We start from the raw sequence: 18,702 nt of genomic DNA, 5'->3' as shown, positions 1-18,702 counted from the left end.
CAAGATTATGTGGACTCATTGAACGTCCCCACACCAGACTCTCAGTACCTGCTTGAGCTCATCAGACACAGACACTGGGGAGAGTCTGTGTTAATAGTGGATGTGTGAGTATCTTTACTCACACATCCACTGGATCCAACAGTGGACATCCAACAGTGGACATCCAGTGGATGTCCACTGTTGCTCAGTGCTCATGTTTTTGTTGTTGTTTTAGAGGTGATGACTTTTCTGAAAACATCCTTCAGGCCACGAATAAAGACTAAAACTACAACTGAAACTAACAGAAACCGAACTAAAATGAAACAAATAACTGTATTGTACAAATTTGAAATTACAACACGAAATCAACTCTGGACCATACTCTGCATATTTTGCCTTTTATAATCGATTTCCATGCATGTTTATAGGACTGCATAACTGATTTAACAAATCAGAACATTTTCTTAATACACACAAATTATACGCTTTTTATTTATTATGCATATTATGTTATAGTCAGAGCGTGTGTGTTGATGGCTATGCATGTCTAAGTAGGTCACTAAAGGCGACAAGTTCATGTACGCCAACAGTGGGCGGGGCTACCTATAGTGTAGCCAATCCCTTTTGTTTATTTTTTGATGGGCGTGCCATACAGTCAGTGCCAAGCTAACGAAGCCAACCAGAGTAAACAACTAAGTTAGCCTATCAGCTAGCTAGCAACTTCTGGTATGCCTTCGTTTCTTGAGAGAATGTATTATATAATTCATCTTCATCAACAGTTTAAACGTATAAAAGTATGGACATCTAGTCGTCACCTCGCAGCTGTGTCGATTTATTAAAACCTCGTTTTCCCCTGTTAAGAGTGTTAAATGTTCGATGTTTGGTTAGCATTTACTAGCTGGCTCTATTAACCAGCCTAACTTTCTATCATTGCTAATGTCTAAATGTTAGCCATTGAAGCCATACACATAATTTAGTTGTTTTATTTGCTATTTTCATACTTTTTCTAGAAATGGCGTCGTTAACGGCGACAGAACCAGCGTTACACCCAGGTACAGCGCCAGCAGCAGAGTCTATAGTGCCTGCTTGTATGTTTGCACCGGACCGGGGGTGTGCCGAGGATCAGTCCGGCGGAGAGGGCTTTGAAGACGGCGAGGATACAAATGAAGAGTCCGCGGATCATTTAGACTTAAGTAGCAAGGTGGGCCTCATTGTTAATTGCGCGTTGAGTCGTTACGTTTTAATACATTCCGACTGAGCAGATTGTTCATTGGTTTTCTATATTGTCACCGTGTGAATGAGTGCCACGTAGTATGCCATAATAACTTTACAGGTGCTTAAAAGTTGTACACGGGGCATTTAATGCTCGCTGTGCATCCCAGAGAAAGTGACACGTACAGTATTTTGCACCATATCTAACTGTATCCAGCTGGCAGCATACTAGACATGTAACCTAACTACTGTATATGCAAACTTTGCAGTTCTTTTTGTATTGTTGAATGGAGAATCCTAAATAGTCAGACTGAACCAAAACAAAACACCAACAAAACTTTATTGTGTAAAATTGTTTTTATAAAATGCTGACTACTTGTTGCGGTAGTGACTTGCTGTATGTGCACTCACAGAAGACTTGTTTAATGGTGTTTGCCCTGTCTGACCTTTGCAAATGTTCAGCTATTATCTCATTTACTGTCTCTACCTTTCAGCTGGTCCTTGTGAGTCCAACAGGGGAGCAATATGATTCATTACTGAGACATTTGAGGGAGCGGATAGATGAGGGCTGCGGAGAGACAATCTATGTGGTTGGGATGGGCTCAGGTAAGAGTTAGCAACTTCCAGTGAACTTCATTAATGTATAGTAATTTTAAAATAGGATAATGTGGCAAGAAAACACACACACACACACACACACACACACACACACACACACACACACACACACACACACACACACACACAAAAGACAAGAAAAAAGGAAAGAAAGTGTTTTTTTTAAATAAAAGTCTTTTTTTTTAATATAAAATAATGTATTAGCAGTTGGAAACTGTATCTTGTTATTGAATGAGAGGAAATATTTATTTAGGGCTAAAAGTCTGAGATTATCTAAGGCAAGAAAGCTGTGTTTTCAGTCATCTGGTGTGTGTATGTTCAGGATATCCCGTAGGTGGCACCAAAGACTTTTAGCAGGCATATTGTTTTTAGACTAGGCTGAAATCTGTAAAGCAAAGGAAAAAATTGTACAGCTATATTATGTCAGTGCCTGACTTCTAAAATAAAAGTTAATTATTCAAAAACATAAATTCAAACATGTGGCTGTGGGGTATAACACCTATTGCTTCACAGCCATAGTAATTGTTAGGGAAAAGTAGTTTTATTGGTATTTTTCAGTCACTGTTGTGTTGTAGCTGTGTCGTCACTTCTGGGCCTCCCAAACAGCTAATCCCATTTGTTTGCTGTTCATTCTAAAGCTCTACACACAAATGCAGCTGGCCTTTTTGTGCTATTTTCTGACTGTTAAAGCAACTGTCTGACCCAGAGCACACATAAGGGCATGTCACTTTATCCTCGGTCAGCACAGGCACTGTCAGTAGTGCAGTGGTACAGACAGAATATCAGCACCAAAGGCTGTCTGACGAGTCAGACAAAAACTAACAGACTTTCTAATGTGACTGGCTGTAGGGCTGCTCAATTAATCGAATTTTAATCAAAATTACGATCTGGGCTTTCAACGATCATTAAAAATGACCAAGCCGATTATTAGCACCTCCCTCGTGCTTTACTCTTGTGCTGCTCTGTGTGGTAAATCGAGCGCACCTCTCTGCGTTTCAAACACGCGTCACAACAATTAATTGGACCCGAGGGAACCTCGAAAAGCTAAGCAAAAATTATTTGGAGATGAGAGGATAATGACTGCTGAAGAAAGAATGCCGTTGCTTGAAAAGAGAGGGAAAACAACTTCAGTGATGTGGAAACATTATGGATTCGCGGAGTCAGACGTGGATCAAGTAGACATAGTGTGTAAACTTTGTTAATAAACACTACAAATTCATTCAATCATTTAAAGACCGCTCACAAAGTGACACAAAGTGACACAAAGTGAAGGAGCAGCAACTTTAGTTGGCATACCTTAATGTCAGTTTGATGCAATTGTGCATTGTGTGGCTACACAGATTGTTTTGATGTTTGGTTATTTGTATGCATTAATCCATCCATCCATCCATCTTCATCTGCTTTATCCGAGGCCGGGTCGCGGGGGCAGCAGCCTAAGCATGCATTAATATTATGCAGTATTTTGAAGTTCACTAAATATTAATGTTTACATTTTTCATTTATTTTTTATATTGCAAACATTTGCACTGTCATCAGTATTTGCACACTATTTCATATTATTTTTGACAATCTTTAAAGCCATTATTCAAAACATTGTTATTGTTAAATAAATATCGTCAAATAATCGAGATCTCAATTTCAGTGAAAATAATTGTGATTATCATTTTTGCCATAATCAAGCAGCCTTAACTGGCTGTGTTTCTTTTTGTCAATCAATCATAAGCTTTTTTGTTGTTATTGTAATTTATGTGTGCCAGTTCTACTTGTAAAGCAACTGGCAGCAACCAATGGGTTAATACATTTCTTTACCTGTTAAGTGGATGAATACTGTGGGTTTCTTTGAAAATTTAGAGTAATCTGCATATATACAGCCTTTAGAAAATAAAGTCTTCTCTTAAAAGTTGTCTGAAGCTGACTGCTGGTGATTCGTTCATTTTGAAAATTGCTCTGGTCGCAGTAATTTAAATGTTCTCGTCTCTTTACACCTACTCCCATCTTTCTTTTAAAAACCACCTGTTTTACCCTCTTTCATTCTTCTGTGTGGTCTTTGTCCTCCCAGTCACCACCCTCTCATATTACATGTTACTAACATTCCTGTATTGCCCAGTTAGCAGTGAAGATGCCAATTTTCCAAGGGTGTGGCTTCACATTACTGCTGAAATTGCTTTTTCTAAAAACATCCATTAAATTGGTCCCTCACTGTCCTGCATGAGAGTGACTTCTTCCTTTCTCATACGCTTCGTTTAGATGGAGGTGATTATGGTCTGGATGAAAAGGACATGGAGGCGTCGGTAGCCACCGTGCGGTCGCTGTGTGAACAGATTGAGGCTGACTTAATCATGCTAAGAGAAAGGACAGACGCTGGAGGAAAGATTCGAGACTACCTCATCCGTCGACGCGTGGGCGAGCAGGATTTCCTAGAAGTCAGGTAAAAAATATGAGGGGAGGTTCTGGGGTGTAGGCAAAAGAATCATTAGAAAATGTACCTGCATTGTTAACTTGTTAATGTGACTGTTGGGTTTGGCTATTATTGAATGCCAGGTTATATGACAATATGACTCAAACATATTCTGTTGCATAAATGAGTTTTGATGTATCACTGGGTTCAGAAAGCTACAGAAATGGCTCTTTGGCCAGCACTGCTGAAGAGATTTATAGGCAGATTTAAAGCACAGGTTCCTGTTGTTGTGATAGTTGTTTCCACCAGGAAGAAGTATGTAATCAAACTAATGCACCTGTCTAACATTGCTTCATTTTTTAAAAATAGTGTTTTGAACGAATCAAATAAGAATTTGCGCTTCCGACAAGTCAGCAAAAAGCTTCTCTCCCAGATGTTCACAATAGCAGAATAAGACGCAATAAAAGACAAAACTGGCCACCAGACTCAAATTTATAAGAATGAAATGCATCGAAACTCAATTCACCCTTAATTAGATTTTATTCTTTTTTTTATTACATATATATATATTTGTCTCTTTTTTTTGTAATTACAGAAACCTCTTAGCAAAGGAAGCTTACAGTCTGGCTCACACTTATGGGCTGAATTTTTGAAATTCTCTTTGATTACTTTTTTAGCTGCTCTTTGCTGCAGGACTTTTGTTGATCTACATTTCACATTAAAATATTTTAAGGTGCTCTGTTGAATTCAGGTCAAGGGACATGTTGGTAAAATCCTTTCCAGCTAAGCTTTTTGAGCTTGGGAGTTCAATCTGTATTTAGATATTTAGTCTTTGCCACATGTAAACTTCCATTAGGCCAGCTCACCAGTAATTTTGTGAGTCATTTAAGAATTGTTATGTTTATGAATCTGAAAAAAAATCACCATGCGTTATTGATTTACTCATGGACTCATGACACAGACAGTCCCCCTGCTCTTATTTTAAAAGTTCATTCGCTGTTGATCTTCCTGACACCTCTGTCCCCTTGGCTGAGTCACTGGCCATGTTGTTGTGGTGATCCTCTGTCATTCACCTGCTTCCCCAAAAAGCCTGTCCGACTGCTCCAACTCCACTGTGACCAGAACCTTCAGAATGTGGAAACCTGTTGTCTCATAGACGGCAGAGCAATGTAAGAACAACTGGCACAACCTGTAGCTCAAAACAGAGGAAGTAGAGTTCATCCACAGTAGGGCTGCTCAATTAATCGAATTTTAATCACGATTACGATCTGGGCTTTCAACGATCATTAAAAATGACTGAGCCGATTATTAGCCCCTCCCTCATTTATCCGCGACACCTTAAAGGCCGGTCCGTGAAAATATTGTCGGGCATAAACCGGTCCGTGGCGCAAAAAAGGTTGGAGACCGCTGATTAAGAGGACCCGAGGGAAGCTCGGAAAGCTAAGCAGAAGTTATTTGGAGAGGAGAGTGACTGCCGTTGGTTGAAAAGAGAGGTAAAAAAAAAAAAAAAAACTTCAGTGGTGTTGCACACTATTTTATATTATTTTTTAAAGTCATTGTTAACCCTTTAAAGCCGGTCAGAGCAGCACGCTCCGTTTTGTGTAACTACTTTTAAATCCCTGTAGAATCTGAACCACGTAAGCTAGCGCAATAATTTGTTTTGCATATGAAACCGGAGGAGTTGTACTTACAACTTATGCCATCAGCTTGTCCTCGGTCACGGTTTCCTTCCACATATAGCTTTGCAAAAATTGCATAAAAAGCGCTTGCAGGAACAAAAACATAATATTCCAGAAACACGCTTTGCCGATCCAATCAGCTGTTCATAACACTTCCCACAGTGAAACAGATGTCAGCCCGAACTGTCTCATGTCCGCCATTTCCTGGCCGAAACCGGAAGTGACGTCATTTTCGCGGAAATGTAGTTTTTTACTTGTAGACCTTAAAAACCTCTACTGGTCATGTTTGACTTTTCTGAATAGTTTCTGGGATGCTTAGAACTCGAATTGCACTGCTGGAAATAGTTTATTTTGATGCACCTGCTGTTTTCTTTGCAAATTTGCATCATAGGATTGTTTTTTGTTTTTCCTGCAGTATATAAAAATTGGTGTATCTCCAAAATAAAACTATGAAGACACTCAAAATAAATTTCCTGTTGTTGTAAACTATTTTTTGCAACTTTTTTGTATTTAAAGTTTTGAAGGATAAACCTCTTAAATTTCTCCAAGTAGAAATATATGTAAAAAAACAAAACAAAAACGATTTTCAATTTTTTTGTAGTTTATTGCACTTTTTTGCAATTAATGTAGTTACTATGGACTTAATGCATACATATTATTAAAATATGGGCTATAACAGTTATTTAGCAACTTTAAATGCTCCCACAAATGGCACTACAACATTTAAAAAAAAAAAATATAAGCTCTGGCGGACTTGGTTCTATAGTAGGTCTTAAAGGGTTAAATAAATATCGTCAAATAATCGCGATCTCAATTTCAGTGAAAATAATCGTGATTATCATTTTTGCCATAATCGAGCAGCCCTAATCCACAGGATGAGGCTCACTGGAGAAGTAATAGATGATATGGGTCTGTTATCAAAGCGGCTGGTAAATAAAATAATAGTACAGGAGTAATAGCTGAAGTCTGCAGCTCATGTGCATATATACGTTATAAACCCTAGTAAATGTGCAGAAACCAAATGTAAAGCCAAAATGGTGCATGCATCAAATCTTCTAAACCTTCTGCAGTCTCCAGCTCCATTATTAGCTCACCACCAGCCCAATGTTTCACAGTCAACACTGGACAGTCACTGCAGCAGACCTGATCAGCTTCACATCAGACATGCTGGGCTCTATCTCATCCACACTAGTAATCTTAGTCATATTGGCCGAACCACCTGCTCCCATGTGTGATCTTGCAGTTGTGTGAGCAGAGTTTTTCCTTTGGCAGCGTCCACAGAGGCTTACTTTGTGCATTATCTTTCACACTGCCTTAGCACAGATAACCCTTGTGTCAGAATCATGTACTTGTCTGTGTCTCAGAGCAAGGCAGGAAAGAGGAGTCATTTTTTGATGGCAGTCACTTTCTTTCTGAACCTTCCTAGAAAAGTTGTGTACTGTTGCATTAGACAAAGCCAAGAACCAAAGGCCCAGCTGTGAGAATGCTGTGATGGTGTTTTATAGCCTTGCTCATGCAAGTTAACCCAATTTGAAAATGAATTGCACACTGCACCTGTTTTATGCTGTACTTCGTATTGTTGATGTCTGTGTCAATATTGTATAGCTTGGTTCCATTTGTCCCTGTTTATAGAGCAGCAATAAACCAGAAAACAAATACGCTGGCCTGTTTGTGACAGGTGATGATTTATTATAGCACAGGCCCTTTTGTACCTGATGTTGCTGCTGGGAGTGTATTTACTTTTGGCATGTCTTTTCTTATTGTGCGTCATTTGAGTTTCATTCATGTTCGATTGAATTTAGAAGGTTGAAAATGATCTCGTCCTGCATTTGACATAATTTTCCCTTTATTTTGCATGTTGAGCCGAGGATACTTGTTTACTTCCAACTTGTTATAATCAAACGCACAAGAACAGAAATGGACAACACCATTAGTGAAAAAGAAATAAAATATAGATGTAGGTCTTAAGCTGGATTTCTTTTTAGTCTCAATAAAATACCCAGCAGTCTCCATCAGTTTTATTTTTAGAAATGAAGATTGAGAACCTTCATATACTCAATGGGAGGGTTTAGAGGTGGTAGAAAGATTTGTAATGACTTGGCTGTAAAATTGTCCAAAGTGTTGGTGAGGGAGTCCACAAAGTCAGCCGCACGACAGGCAGTCAGCTGACTGGCTCTCTCATATAGGGCTCACTGTTTTAAGCTCCTTTAGCCTCCAACACTGTAAAGGGTCCTGACTGAAGTAACAGCTCTGCATACAGGGAGTGCAGAATTATTAGGCAAATGAGTATTTTGTCCACATCATCCTCTTCATGCATGTTGTCTTACTCCAAGCTGTATAGGCTCGAAAGCCTACTACCAATTAAGCATATTAGGTAATGTAATGAGAAGGGGTGTGGTCTAATGACATCAACACCCTATATCAGGTGTGCATAATTATTAGGCAACGTCCTTTCCTTTGGCAAAATGGGTCAAAAGAAGGACTTGACAGGCTCAGAAAAGTCAAAAATAGTGAGATATCTTGCAGAGGGATGCAGCAGTCTCAAAATTGCAAAGCTTCTGAAGCGTGATCATCGAACAATCAAGCGTTTCATTCAAAATAGTCAACAGCAAGAAGCGTGTGGGAAAAACCAAGACGCAAAATAACTGCTCATGAACTGAGAAAAGTCAAGCGTGTAGCTGCCAAGATGCCACTTGCCACCAGTTTGGCCATATTTCAGAGCTGCAACATCACTGGAGTGCCCAAAAGCACAAGGTGTGCAATACTCAGAGACATGGCCAAGGTAAGAAAGGCTGAAAGACGACCACCACTGAACAAGACACACAAGCTGAAACGTCAAGACTGGGCCAAGAAATATCTCAAGACTGATTTTTCTAAGGTTTTATGGACTGATGAAATGAGAGTGAGTCTTGATGGGCCAGATGGATGGGCCCGTGGCTGGATTGGTAAAGGGCAGAGAGCTCCAGTCCGACTCAGACGCCAGCAAGGTGGAGGTGGAGTACTGGTTTGGGCTGGTATCATCAAAGATGAGCTTGTGGGGCCTTTTCGGGTTGAGGATGGAGTCAAGCTCAACTCCCAGTCCTACTGCCAGTTCCTGGAAGACACCTTCTTCAAGCAGTGGTGCAGGAAGAAGTCTGCATCCTTCAAGAAAAACATGATTTTCATGCAGGACAATGCTCCATCACACGTGTCCAAGTACTCCATAGCGTGGCTGGCAAGAAAGGGTATAAAAGAAGTAAAACTAATGACATGACCTCCTTGTTCACCTGATCTGAACCCCATTGAGAACCTGTGGTCCATCATCAAATGTGAGATTTACAAGGAGGGAAAACAGTACACCTCTCTGAACAGTGTCTGGGAGGCTGTGGTTGCTGCTGCACGCAATGTTGATGGTGAACAGATCAAAACACTGACAGAATCCATGGATGGCAGGCTTTTGAGTGTCCTTGCAAAGAAAGGTGGCTATATTGGTCGCTGATTTGTTTTTGTTTTGTTTTTGAATGTCAGAAATGTATATTTGTGAATGTGGAGATGTTATATTGGTTTCACTGGTAAAAATAAATAATTGAAATGGGTATATATTTGTTTTTGTTAAGTTGCCTAATAATTATGCACAGTAATAGTCACCTGCACACACAGATATCCCCCTAAAATAGCTAAAACTAAAAACTACTTCCAAAAACATTCAGCTTTGATATTAATGAGTTTTTTGGGTTCATTGAGAACATGGTTGTTGTTCAATAATAAAATTATTCCTCAGAAATACAACTTGCCTAATAATTCTGCACTCCCTGTACACTCCCCTGTACTGAAACTTGTGTTATTCACTCTTTTTTTTCTTTTCTGTTCTCTTTTCTCTAGAGTGGCTGTTGTTGGAAATGTAGACGCTGGAAAGAGCACCCTGCTGGGAGTGTTAACCCATGGTGAGCTGGATAATGGCAGAGGTTTCGCTCGCCAGAAGCTCTTCCGGCACAAACATGAGATGGAAAGTGGGAGGACCAGCAGTGTGGGCAACGATATCCTGGGCTTTGATCAGGAAGGACAGGTGGGCTGCTGTCAGTTGTGAATGGGCAAAATCACTGGAGAAATGCATTTCTGTAGTGATCTTTCCTTATTTTTTGCATTTATTTAAAAGTTTTTGAGTACCAAATATAAAAAAAAAACACTGCTCAGTGAAAGACTATTCAGATAGTAATTTTTCTTGTTAGCTTTATGGATTTATGTGAAATTATAATTGTGAAAAGTTTGATCACATTTAATTAACAGCATGTATTTTTCCTGCAGGAACATTTTTAAGCTTTCTTTCAAAGTTTCATCCTACCGTTTTTTCTCACGTCCATTATAAGTAGGTTTTCTTTTCTGTCTACTCGCTTCTTTAGGTGGTAAACAAGCCAGACAGCCATGGCGGGGGTTTAGACTGGACCAAAATCTGTGAGAAATCCTCCAAAGTCATCACCTTTATTGACTTAGCTGGGCACGAGAAGTACCTGAAGACCACAGTCTTTGGCATGACGGGACACCTGCCTGATTTCTGCATGCTCATGGTGAGAGAGATTGAAAGTTTATATTTAACTATTTCCTGGCAAATCCTTTGTTACTTTTTTGTTCCTGTTTCTGCCCTCACATATTTAACCACTCATCTCTGTGTTTCTTGTCTCTCCATGTAGGTTGGCAGCAATGCTGGCATTGTTGGCATGACCAAAGAGCACCTGGGTCTAGCGCTGGCCCTAAACGTACCTGTGTTTGTTGTGGTTACCAAGATAGACATGTGCCCAGCTAACATCCTGCAAGGTAAATCCACTATCTCCAGCACAGCTGTATAACTGCTCTGTTCTACATCTTTAGGTCCCAGTTTCTTAACTTCATGCTCAGTGTGAGAGGTTTTGCAAATTCAGCATAATCTCCATTCCCACAGCAATGTTTACAGAAACACAGCCATACCAAAGACCACCATTGTGTTGTTAAAAGCAGTAAATACTTTCACGCTTCATGGCTCTGCTTTAATTATGTTAAGGTAGGAAACTGGGCTCTAACTCAAAAAAAGCCTCTTTGGGAAGAAAATGAATAATATAAAGTAAATCGCTAGAACGCTTTTAAAGTGAAGCAAACTGAGAGAGAAGTTTACAAAAACAACAAACTACTGGAAGAGCACATAAAGGAAGTGATGATAATAATTAAGAAATAATAAAACATGAATAAATATGCTTTTAAAGCAAAAGTAAATTAAAAGCAGTCTTTTTTTCCGTTTAAAGCTTACTACTTTCAGTTTCCATCTCTTTAAATATGTCATTTATTTTCACTCTCAGGTTGTTTTGTTCAGATTTTGTCATGAGTGTTGTTTTTAGGTTTAAGAAACTCAGGTTTGCTTGTGTTTGTCTGCAGAGACACTAAAATTATTACAGAGGTTATTAAAGTCACCAGGCTGCAGGAAAATCCCAGTGTTGGTGCAGAACAAGGATGATGTCATTGTCACAGCCTCTAACTTCAGCTCTGAGAGGTAAGACCAGAGAACAGGTGGGACGATGGGCGTGACTCTGCTGAGAAATAATAACAGAATGGGTGACAGTTGATTGACAGCATACTCACACAGTTAGAAATAATGTTTGATCTTTAAAATGTTCCTGCAGAATTAGGATTTATGAATAAAATGCCAAAGACGTTTAGTGAAAGTAAGTAAAAAAACACTTACGGAGAACAGGATATCATATGCGCACTCTCCAGTATGCCAAATAAATCCGACTACATCAGCTTGACCCTTAATTTTACTTAATCATACGGTTTCCTGCCAAAAATAAAAGCGTATACATTTTGTCTGTGGGGAAATTGCTGGATGAGTCCTCATATGATCTCAGTGCTTTAACGCATAGCTTTTTTCACATGGGTCATCTTGATTCTGTTTTCAAATCGAACCAATCAGCACACTGGTTTCTGTTTTTTGATCGGCCTCTGGTGTTTGTGTGTAGCCACGCCTGGGTGGTGCATTTTTATTTTAGGTTTATAAGTCAAGTGGGTATGCTGTTAAACAGCTTTCCCTTGCCTCTTTAATTTTTTCCTAAGATTTAATGTGTAAATATTCATGTGCTGGTTTATCAGTCCCTTTAAGGAATCTGCCATCCAGCCCAGTCGGTTAAACAGAATAGATTTTTTTTTTCATCATCTCTCTTTTTTTCTCTCTCCTTCTCTCCAGGATGTGTCCAATATTCCAGATCTCAAATGTGACGGGGGAGAACATGGACTTGCTGAAGATGTTCTTGAACCTCCTTTCCTCTCGGACCACCTTTAGCAATGATGAGCCTGCAGAGTTCCAAATAGACGACACATACTCCGTACCTGTAAGAAATAGAGCACACACTCAGTTATATAGCCATGGATGTTCATTTCTTTACAATTAGTGTTTCAGTGCATGAAAAAGTATGCTAGCAAGGGCAACTAGATCAAAGACATTGTAGATAGAGGTAGATTTATTAATGATCTGTGTCAGTATAGTGCCTTTTTTTAGGGTTAAAAACTCAAATATGCAATAACAAATTTGAAACTGAAAGGTGTGGACAAAGTTGTTGTTAATGGTGATTTAATGGTGGTCTTATTTTGAGCATGATGTGGCTGTGAGAGTTGCTTGTCTTATATTTTCTGAGTGCCAGTGGGAGATCTTATCAGAATGAGTGTATCGTTGAGGCGTGTAGAAGGGCCAAAAGCTGGGAGCAAAAGGAGTTGGGTTTCTTCCTGTAGTTCCTGCATGTTTGTATGAGTCCTCAGCCCCAGTGTTAAGAACCACGCCCTGCATCGCCCTGTTTAGTTTCTTTCTGATCAAGCTTTTATTTGCATTTTATTCCTCAGTCCCACCTTTTCAGCCCTGATGTGTTTCTTCTCTGTACACTCTTTTTTTTTTTTTTTTTTTTTTTTTTTTTTTTTTTTTTTTGTTTAACTTTCTTCTCTTTCCCATCAACTCCCCAGTCAGAAGGCTGCTCTTCCCTGAGCCTAGTTCTGCCAAAGGTCACTTCTGTTAAAATGGAGTTCTTCCTTCCCACTGTTGCCAAGCGTTTGCTCATAGGAAGTAATTAGATTGAGTTTTTTTTTCTTTTAATGCATAATTTAGACTTCTGCGGTGAATGTTGTTAATTACTTGTGGTCATCTCCTATTTCAGTTTTCAGTGAGGCACAGTAACAGTCAATTTGATAAATACACAGAAAGGTGAAGGTTTGATAGTAAATAATGTTCTCTGTTCTTCTGTGCTTTCTAGAGAACATTTGCAATACATAGATTTCAGATTCATATGACAGACATGTTTGTAACAAAGCAGCACGTCTCTGAGTATACTGCACTCCACATTAGCTGCCCCAACCTCCAATACTTCACACAGTCCTATCTAACAGAAAAGTCCAAAAGTATCATTTCTCTTTCACAGGGTGTGGGCACAGTAGTTTCAGGCACTACGTTACGTGGATTGATACGACTCAACGACACGCTCCTCTTAGGTCCAGACCCCCTCGGCACTTTCATCCCCATCGCAGTTAAATCCATCCACCGCAAGAGGATGCCTGTCAGAGAGGTTCGCGGTGGACAGACCGCATCCTTCGCCCTCAAAAAGGTCTGTGTGGAAATAATTTAGTTGAAATACAGCCATCATGACATATTTGAATTATTTTTACATATCAGTCCAAAAGACAGCATAAAAATAGCTCAAAGATGACTTGGCAAGAAGTTTTGAAAACTTCTGAGGAGGATAATTATTCAGAAACTTTGAGACGTTATATGCATATGAATTAGTTTCCTAACTTTAGAATCAGTTTTGTAATACATGCAAATCCCAAAGAGTGAAAGCAGGTAGTGTTCTGGCTCTAATTCAGTTTTGTCTTAACCAATCCCCCAGCTTCATTTCTTTTTCCTTTGTTCCTGCTGCTTTTTCCCCTCCTGTCTTCTCAGATCAAACGATCATCCATAAGGAAAGGAATGGTGATGGTTTCTCCCAAGCTGATGCCACAGGCCACCTGGGAATTTGAAGCAGAGATTTTGGTGCTTCACCATCCGACCACGATATCCCCGAGATACCAGGCCATGGGTTAGTAAATACAGACACTCACAAGTTTAAATAGCACCGATGGGCATCTGTGTGTCTTTGACTCCCTTTTCTAAAAGAAAAATACTGTCTGGCCAATCGGTAACTGTGCCACTCTCCCTCTGTATCATTAGTCCACTGTGGCAGCATTAGGCAGACAGCCACAATCCTGTCAATGAACAAAGACTGTCTGAGGACTGGGGACAAAGCCACGGTCCATTTTCGCTTCATCAAGACCCCCGAATACCTGCACTGTGACCAGAAGCTGGTGTTCAGGGAAGGACGTACCAAAGCTGTAGGCACCATTACAAAGGTACTGGGGCTTGTGCTTACCTTTCTGGTTCAGTGTAAACTCTTTAATTATCCTATAATTAATGTTATGTGAACACTGGTGTAACAAACACAAGGTTGTGTTTGCAATTTCAGCTTCTCCACTCAGTGAACACCCAGGCAGCTAAGGCCCAGCAGTCCAAATCTCAAGCCAGCAAAAAGAGTTCTAAAGAGGGCACAACCGCTAATGAGGACAGTGGATCAGCAGCACGGCCACCCAGTCCTACCACAGCGCAGCTACCGGTGAGTGAAACAGTGCTCGGGGAATCCTCATGAGTGCATGTTTTACAGAAAACATAAGAAGTGACAAATTTCATCGGGTTGTTTTATGTGTCCAACAGTTAATTTTCCAGTGCTGAACTTTTGTTTTCCCTTCCGGGCACTAACACTGTCTGTATGCACTTATGACATTTGTCCTTGTGGTCTATCCTGTAATTCACCCTCTGAACACTCAGGTTTTGTTTTATCTGGAGCTGCAGAAATTCTGTTTTGGGTGCTTTCTTGAATTTTTTAGCCACAGGCTTCCTGTTGGTCACAGTGACTGTCACTGACTCCCTCTCTGTGGCTGTAGTATTTCACCCTTCAGTTCTTGCCAACCAATTACTGTTGGTTGACACAAAAGTTATCACTACTAGTGCATTAGTGTGGTAATGTCACCACAGACATTAGATTTTCTATTACAGTCAACTTTGTGTTGGAAGACATCTTCTCTCTGCTCTTCAAAGTGCTTAAATCTGCTACTTAATGTCTACAACTTTCACATTATTGTTCCATTATTGTACTTTGACTTTCAATCATTTTATTGCCAACTTGCTCTCCTACCCTGTCCATCATCCTGCCTTCATCGTCAGCCACATGTACCTCCACTCACCCCCTCCTCTGCCCTCTGATCCTCACCCGTCCTCACTGCTGTTTTCGCTCTGCATTCCCGATCCTTCAGTTCTAACACTTTACTCTCTCGCTGTTATCTCTCTCTCTCCTCCCTCCCTGTCTTGGCATGCTGCGTCAGACAGTGGCAGAGGAGGAGGCTCTGTGTCATGATGGCAACAAAGAAAACAAGGTAAAGTTCCTGCAGACTGTGGGAGTGATGATGGCGTCTCCTTAGGTGTGGTTGTTCTGTTCCCTAACCCTCCCCAGGTTCTAAGCAGATGTTTTTTTTTTGCATGCATACTCTGCTTTAGTGCAGTTCTGCTTTATATTCACAAACCTTTCTCAGTCACACCAGGAAGCTGCTGTACTGCAAGTACAAGTGTTTGCTTACTGAACTGGACCCAAGTGGGATTAAAAGCTGTGGAGGTGCTAGAGGAAGGAAAATGAGCTTTTTCCCTAATTGTTCTTCTATTTTTAACTACACCCATTCTATATTCTCCCTGGTGAACGTACCAATTAGAAAAACATGACTTGTCTCTGTTAGCTTTTTAAATGTTACTTGTTACTAAAATGTTACTAAAATTTTATTTTGTCAGACAGAACATTTGTGCAGTTACAGGGTTTCCTGTGACCCCGTTTAAAACAAAGTAATTACACTTGTGTTAAATTCAACAAAAAAAGGGGAAAAGGGCCTGTGTTTGTAAGGTGTTTACCCCATCCACTAAAATATCCTGGGCTAAAGTCTGAACTGTTCACTTTCCTTTTTGTTTGTTCCCCTCAGAGAACCTCTAAACTCGTTTTTACCCTCTTAACCTTTTTAAAGGAGTTCCTGTTGCTCTTAAGTGCATCTTAACTGTTTTGGATCAACAAGCTTTACCTGCCGCCTGTGCTTTATTTCAAACCTGATTTCACCTAACAGCTGGCTCACAGTGCTGTCTGTCCATCCACAGCTCAAGTCAGGAGGCGGGGGACGCAGGAGAGGTGGTCAGAGACATCGAGGGAAAGGTGTGAATGCCACGAATACAGCAGTGCCCACAGGAGCAGCGGGCACAGCCTAAAAGCACAAACATGGGTTTCTTCACAGCCCGTCATCATCATCGTCATCATCATCATCTCTTCACAAAGAGGAGGGAGAGTGACTGTGTGGGCCTCTTGCAGGTGTGCAAAGACTGGCCATGTTTCTTCATATAAAAACAAATAAATAATTAGTGAACAGTCTGAATCAAGAGAGTGACATATTTATCAAAAATGATATATATTTTTCTTGTTGGCTGATGAAGGTGATAGTTCTTTTTTAAATTTGTTTTTCCAGGAGGTGGTTATCTCATTTGTTTTTTCCCAGCTTCTAGCAGATGGATCAGTCACTCTCTCTGCTCTCTCCTGCCTCTAATGTTTTTTGTTTCCCCCCCTCGGTCAGCCTGCTTTTTCCTTATTCTACATTTCCTTGTGTTCTGTCATTAATGGGACTTTCTGAAGGCACCAGACTTGGAGTCTGCTAACATTGGTCAGTGAAGGAGGATTGTGTTCAGTAGTTGAAAATTGTTTTTAAGCTCCTGCTTACTGAAGCCAGCAGTATAAATGTGCATTTGGGATCCATTGAGCTGAAAGGGATTTGATAGCAAGCGGTCGGCTGAAGCTGCTGCTGTGTTAGTTTAAGCTGACCACTGGTTTTGGGGTTTGGCTACAAACTGTTCTCTGGAAACCTACTGATGGATGTAAACTCTGTGGTTGTGTTACCCTGAGACTAGTTATGAATGCATCACTTATAATGAAACATCGGCTTGTACACAAAGTGCTCATGTAGCCGATGTTTAAACATGTTATAGAAGGAAATCTTCATCGACTTTTTCTAAGAGTCCGTGTTTTGGTTTTTCTAGTTTTTCATGAAGCCAAAAGAGAAAATTTCTGAATCATCCTTTTTTAACGTTGGAGTGTTGAGTAGCAAAGTGGCGTTTGTCATGGTGTAATGTACTACAAGTGCTTTTTGAACAAGCAAAGCAGGCAGAGGACCTTTGCACAGTTCCACTTTGATCCAGTATATTAAATGAAAAATCCAAAAGCTGATAAAGTCTTGTGCACAAAAACATCCATCAGGTATTTTACTAATTTAATTAAAAAAAACAAACTCTAATGATGTCAAAGCCAACACAGAACATGTTTCAGTAACTGAGGTTTTGCTGCACATTTTGTGTTTGTTCTTCATATAATTGAGAATTTTCATGTGAAGTCCAAATCAGGTGCAAAGCTTCACAAACAAACGTGGACAATCACCAGATTATGGTACACGTGTGCAAGTCATGTTGCATCCTGCCTTAACCTGACGTATACCCCTAATGACATCAAGCTAAAGTAAGCAACAGTAGACTACACCCTTTTTGCCACAGATGTTTTCCACTGGTTTTTATTAAAGTGGTTTCTCGAGTTGTCTTTATATTGGGAAGGTGACCGTGTTGGCAGTTGTCACAGTTTTGCAGCCCTCTGTTTCTTCTTTGGGGGGCATAGATCTCCCCTCACATTAGTATTAACTTAATGTTGATCAGTCTGGTCTGACAGTCCTTGAGCTACCAGCTTTATACGTCTCATAAGCACAATGAACTAAGAGCATTACTACCTTTCTCCCCCTTTAGATCTTACCAACAGTGCATGGATGTTTATCTGAAGAGACTGTTTGTGTGTACAGTTTGTTACATTTTTGGACAGTGACACATTTTTTTTCTCACTTTTACATCTTTTGAAAACAAGCTGCAATAGTAGAGCAAACCGTTGTGGTTACGCTTTGTTTCAACACCATGACTGCAGCTGTCTTCATAGGTCTTTCTGCCTTCATAGCTGATTCAGGTGATTGACTTAGACACTCCACGATATTGTACCTTTTCACCTTTAAACAGGTTATGCGTTCAGTCAAAGTTATCTTTGTAAAAAAGAGAATGACCTTAGTAACAATTAAAACTGGACCACCAAACTAAAAAAGGTTGTAAAGGTCTGCGATCATCCAGGCAGATGTTCCTACAATAGATTCACTTTGTTCTTTTCGACCACATGTTGTGCCATCTACATTAAACGCCATACTTAAAATCATCTCCAGATCTTCGACAGGCTTCATTTATGAAAACGATAGCCCATGAGTGAATTGTTCAGTCACATTTCAACCTTTAAAGTTAAAGTGAGAGCCTTCGTGTTGTTTCCATCTTAACTGTTGCAGTGGCGCGTGGAGGCCGAACGGTGGGAGAGGTGTCACTGTCCAAAAATCTGTATGTGAGACGCAAGTTGTACATGCCGTTTAAATTAAGTGGTGCCAGTTTGTGTTCTAAATCCTTTTAAATAAAGATGTTATTTAACAAAACGTGTTTTAATAATAAATAATTTAAAATAATGTCTTCAAGAACAAGTTTAGGAGGACTCTTTGGTGAAATTCAGAATTATATTTTATACTTTGTATGCTCAGAGGTGCTCCGTCCAGAATGTACCTTGCCTGTTACCTTTACCTGACAGGCTCCAGCCCCACCGTGACCCTGAGCTGGAGAAGCGGCCGTGGATGGATGGGAGAAATTGCTCAGGG

The 18,702-nt window shown here is 40.1% G+C and overlaps 1 protein-coding gene across 3 annotated transcripts; it reads left to right on the top strand.

Annotated features, from left to right (window-relative positions):
* The first annotated feature begins 572 nt into the window (after positions 1-572).
* On the top strand, positions 573-18,486 carry gtpbp1l (GTP binding protein 1, like). 3 transcript variants are annotated; one of them, XM_004571285.5, is made up of 15 exons: positions 573-705; positions 990-1,180; positions 1,686-1,797; positions 4,057-4,237; positions 9,748-9,931; positions 10,266-10,430; positions 10,554-10,677; positions 11,269-11,383; positions 12,074-12,218; positions 13,293-13,475; positions 13,811-13,946; positions 14,078-14,256; positions 14,370-14,516; positions 15,283-15,333; positions 16,094-18,486. In XM_004571285.5, the coding sequence occupies exons 2-15, from the start codon at positions 992-994 to the stop codon at positions 16,199-16,201; spliced, it is 2,019 nt and encodes a 672-aa protein (XP_004571342.3). In that variant the 5' UTR covers positions 573-705; positions 990-991; the 3' UTR covers positions 16,202-18,486. The 3 variants fall into 3 exon arrangements, with proteins under 3 accessions (XP_004571342.3, XP_076740748.1, XP_004571343.3); XM_004571286.3 differs by having other exon boundaries at positions 658-773; XM_076884633.1 differs by lacking the exon at positions 15,283-15,333.
* The last annotated feature ends 216 nt before the right edge of the window (positions 18,487-18,702 follow it).

Source organism: Maylandia zebra, linkage group LG6 (assembly GCF_041146795.1).
Source record: "Maylandia zebra isolate NMK-2024a linkage group LG6, Mzebra_GT3a, whole genome shotgun sequence".
Taxonomy (NCBI): Eukaryota; Metazoa; Chordata; class Actinopteri; order Cichliformes; family Cichlidae; genus Maylandia; species Maylandia zebra.
Note: the sequence above shows the minus strand (reverse complement) of the source record. Positions and strands in the feature narration are given on the sequence as shown.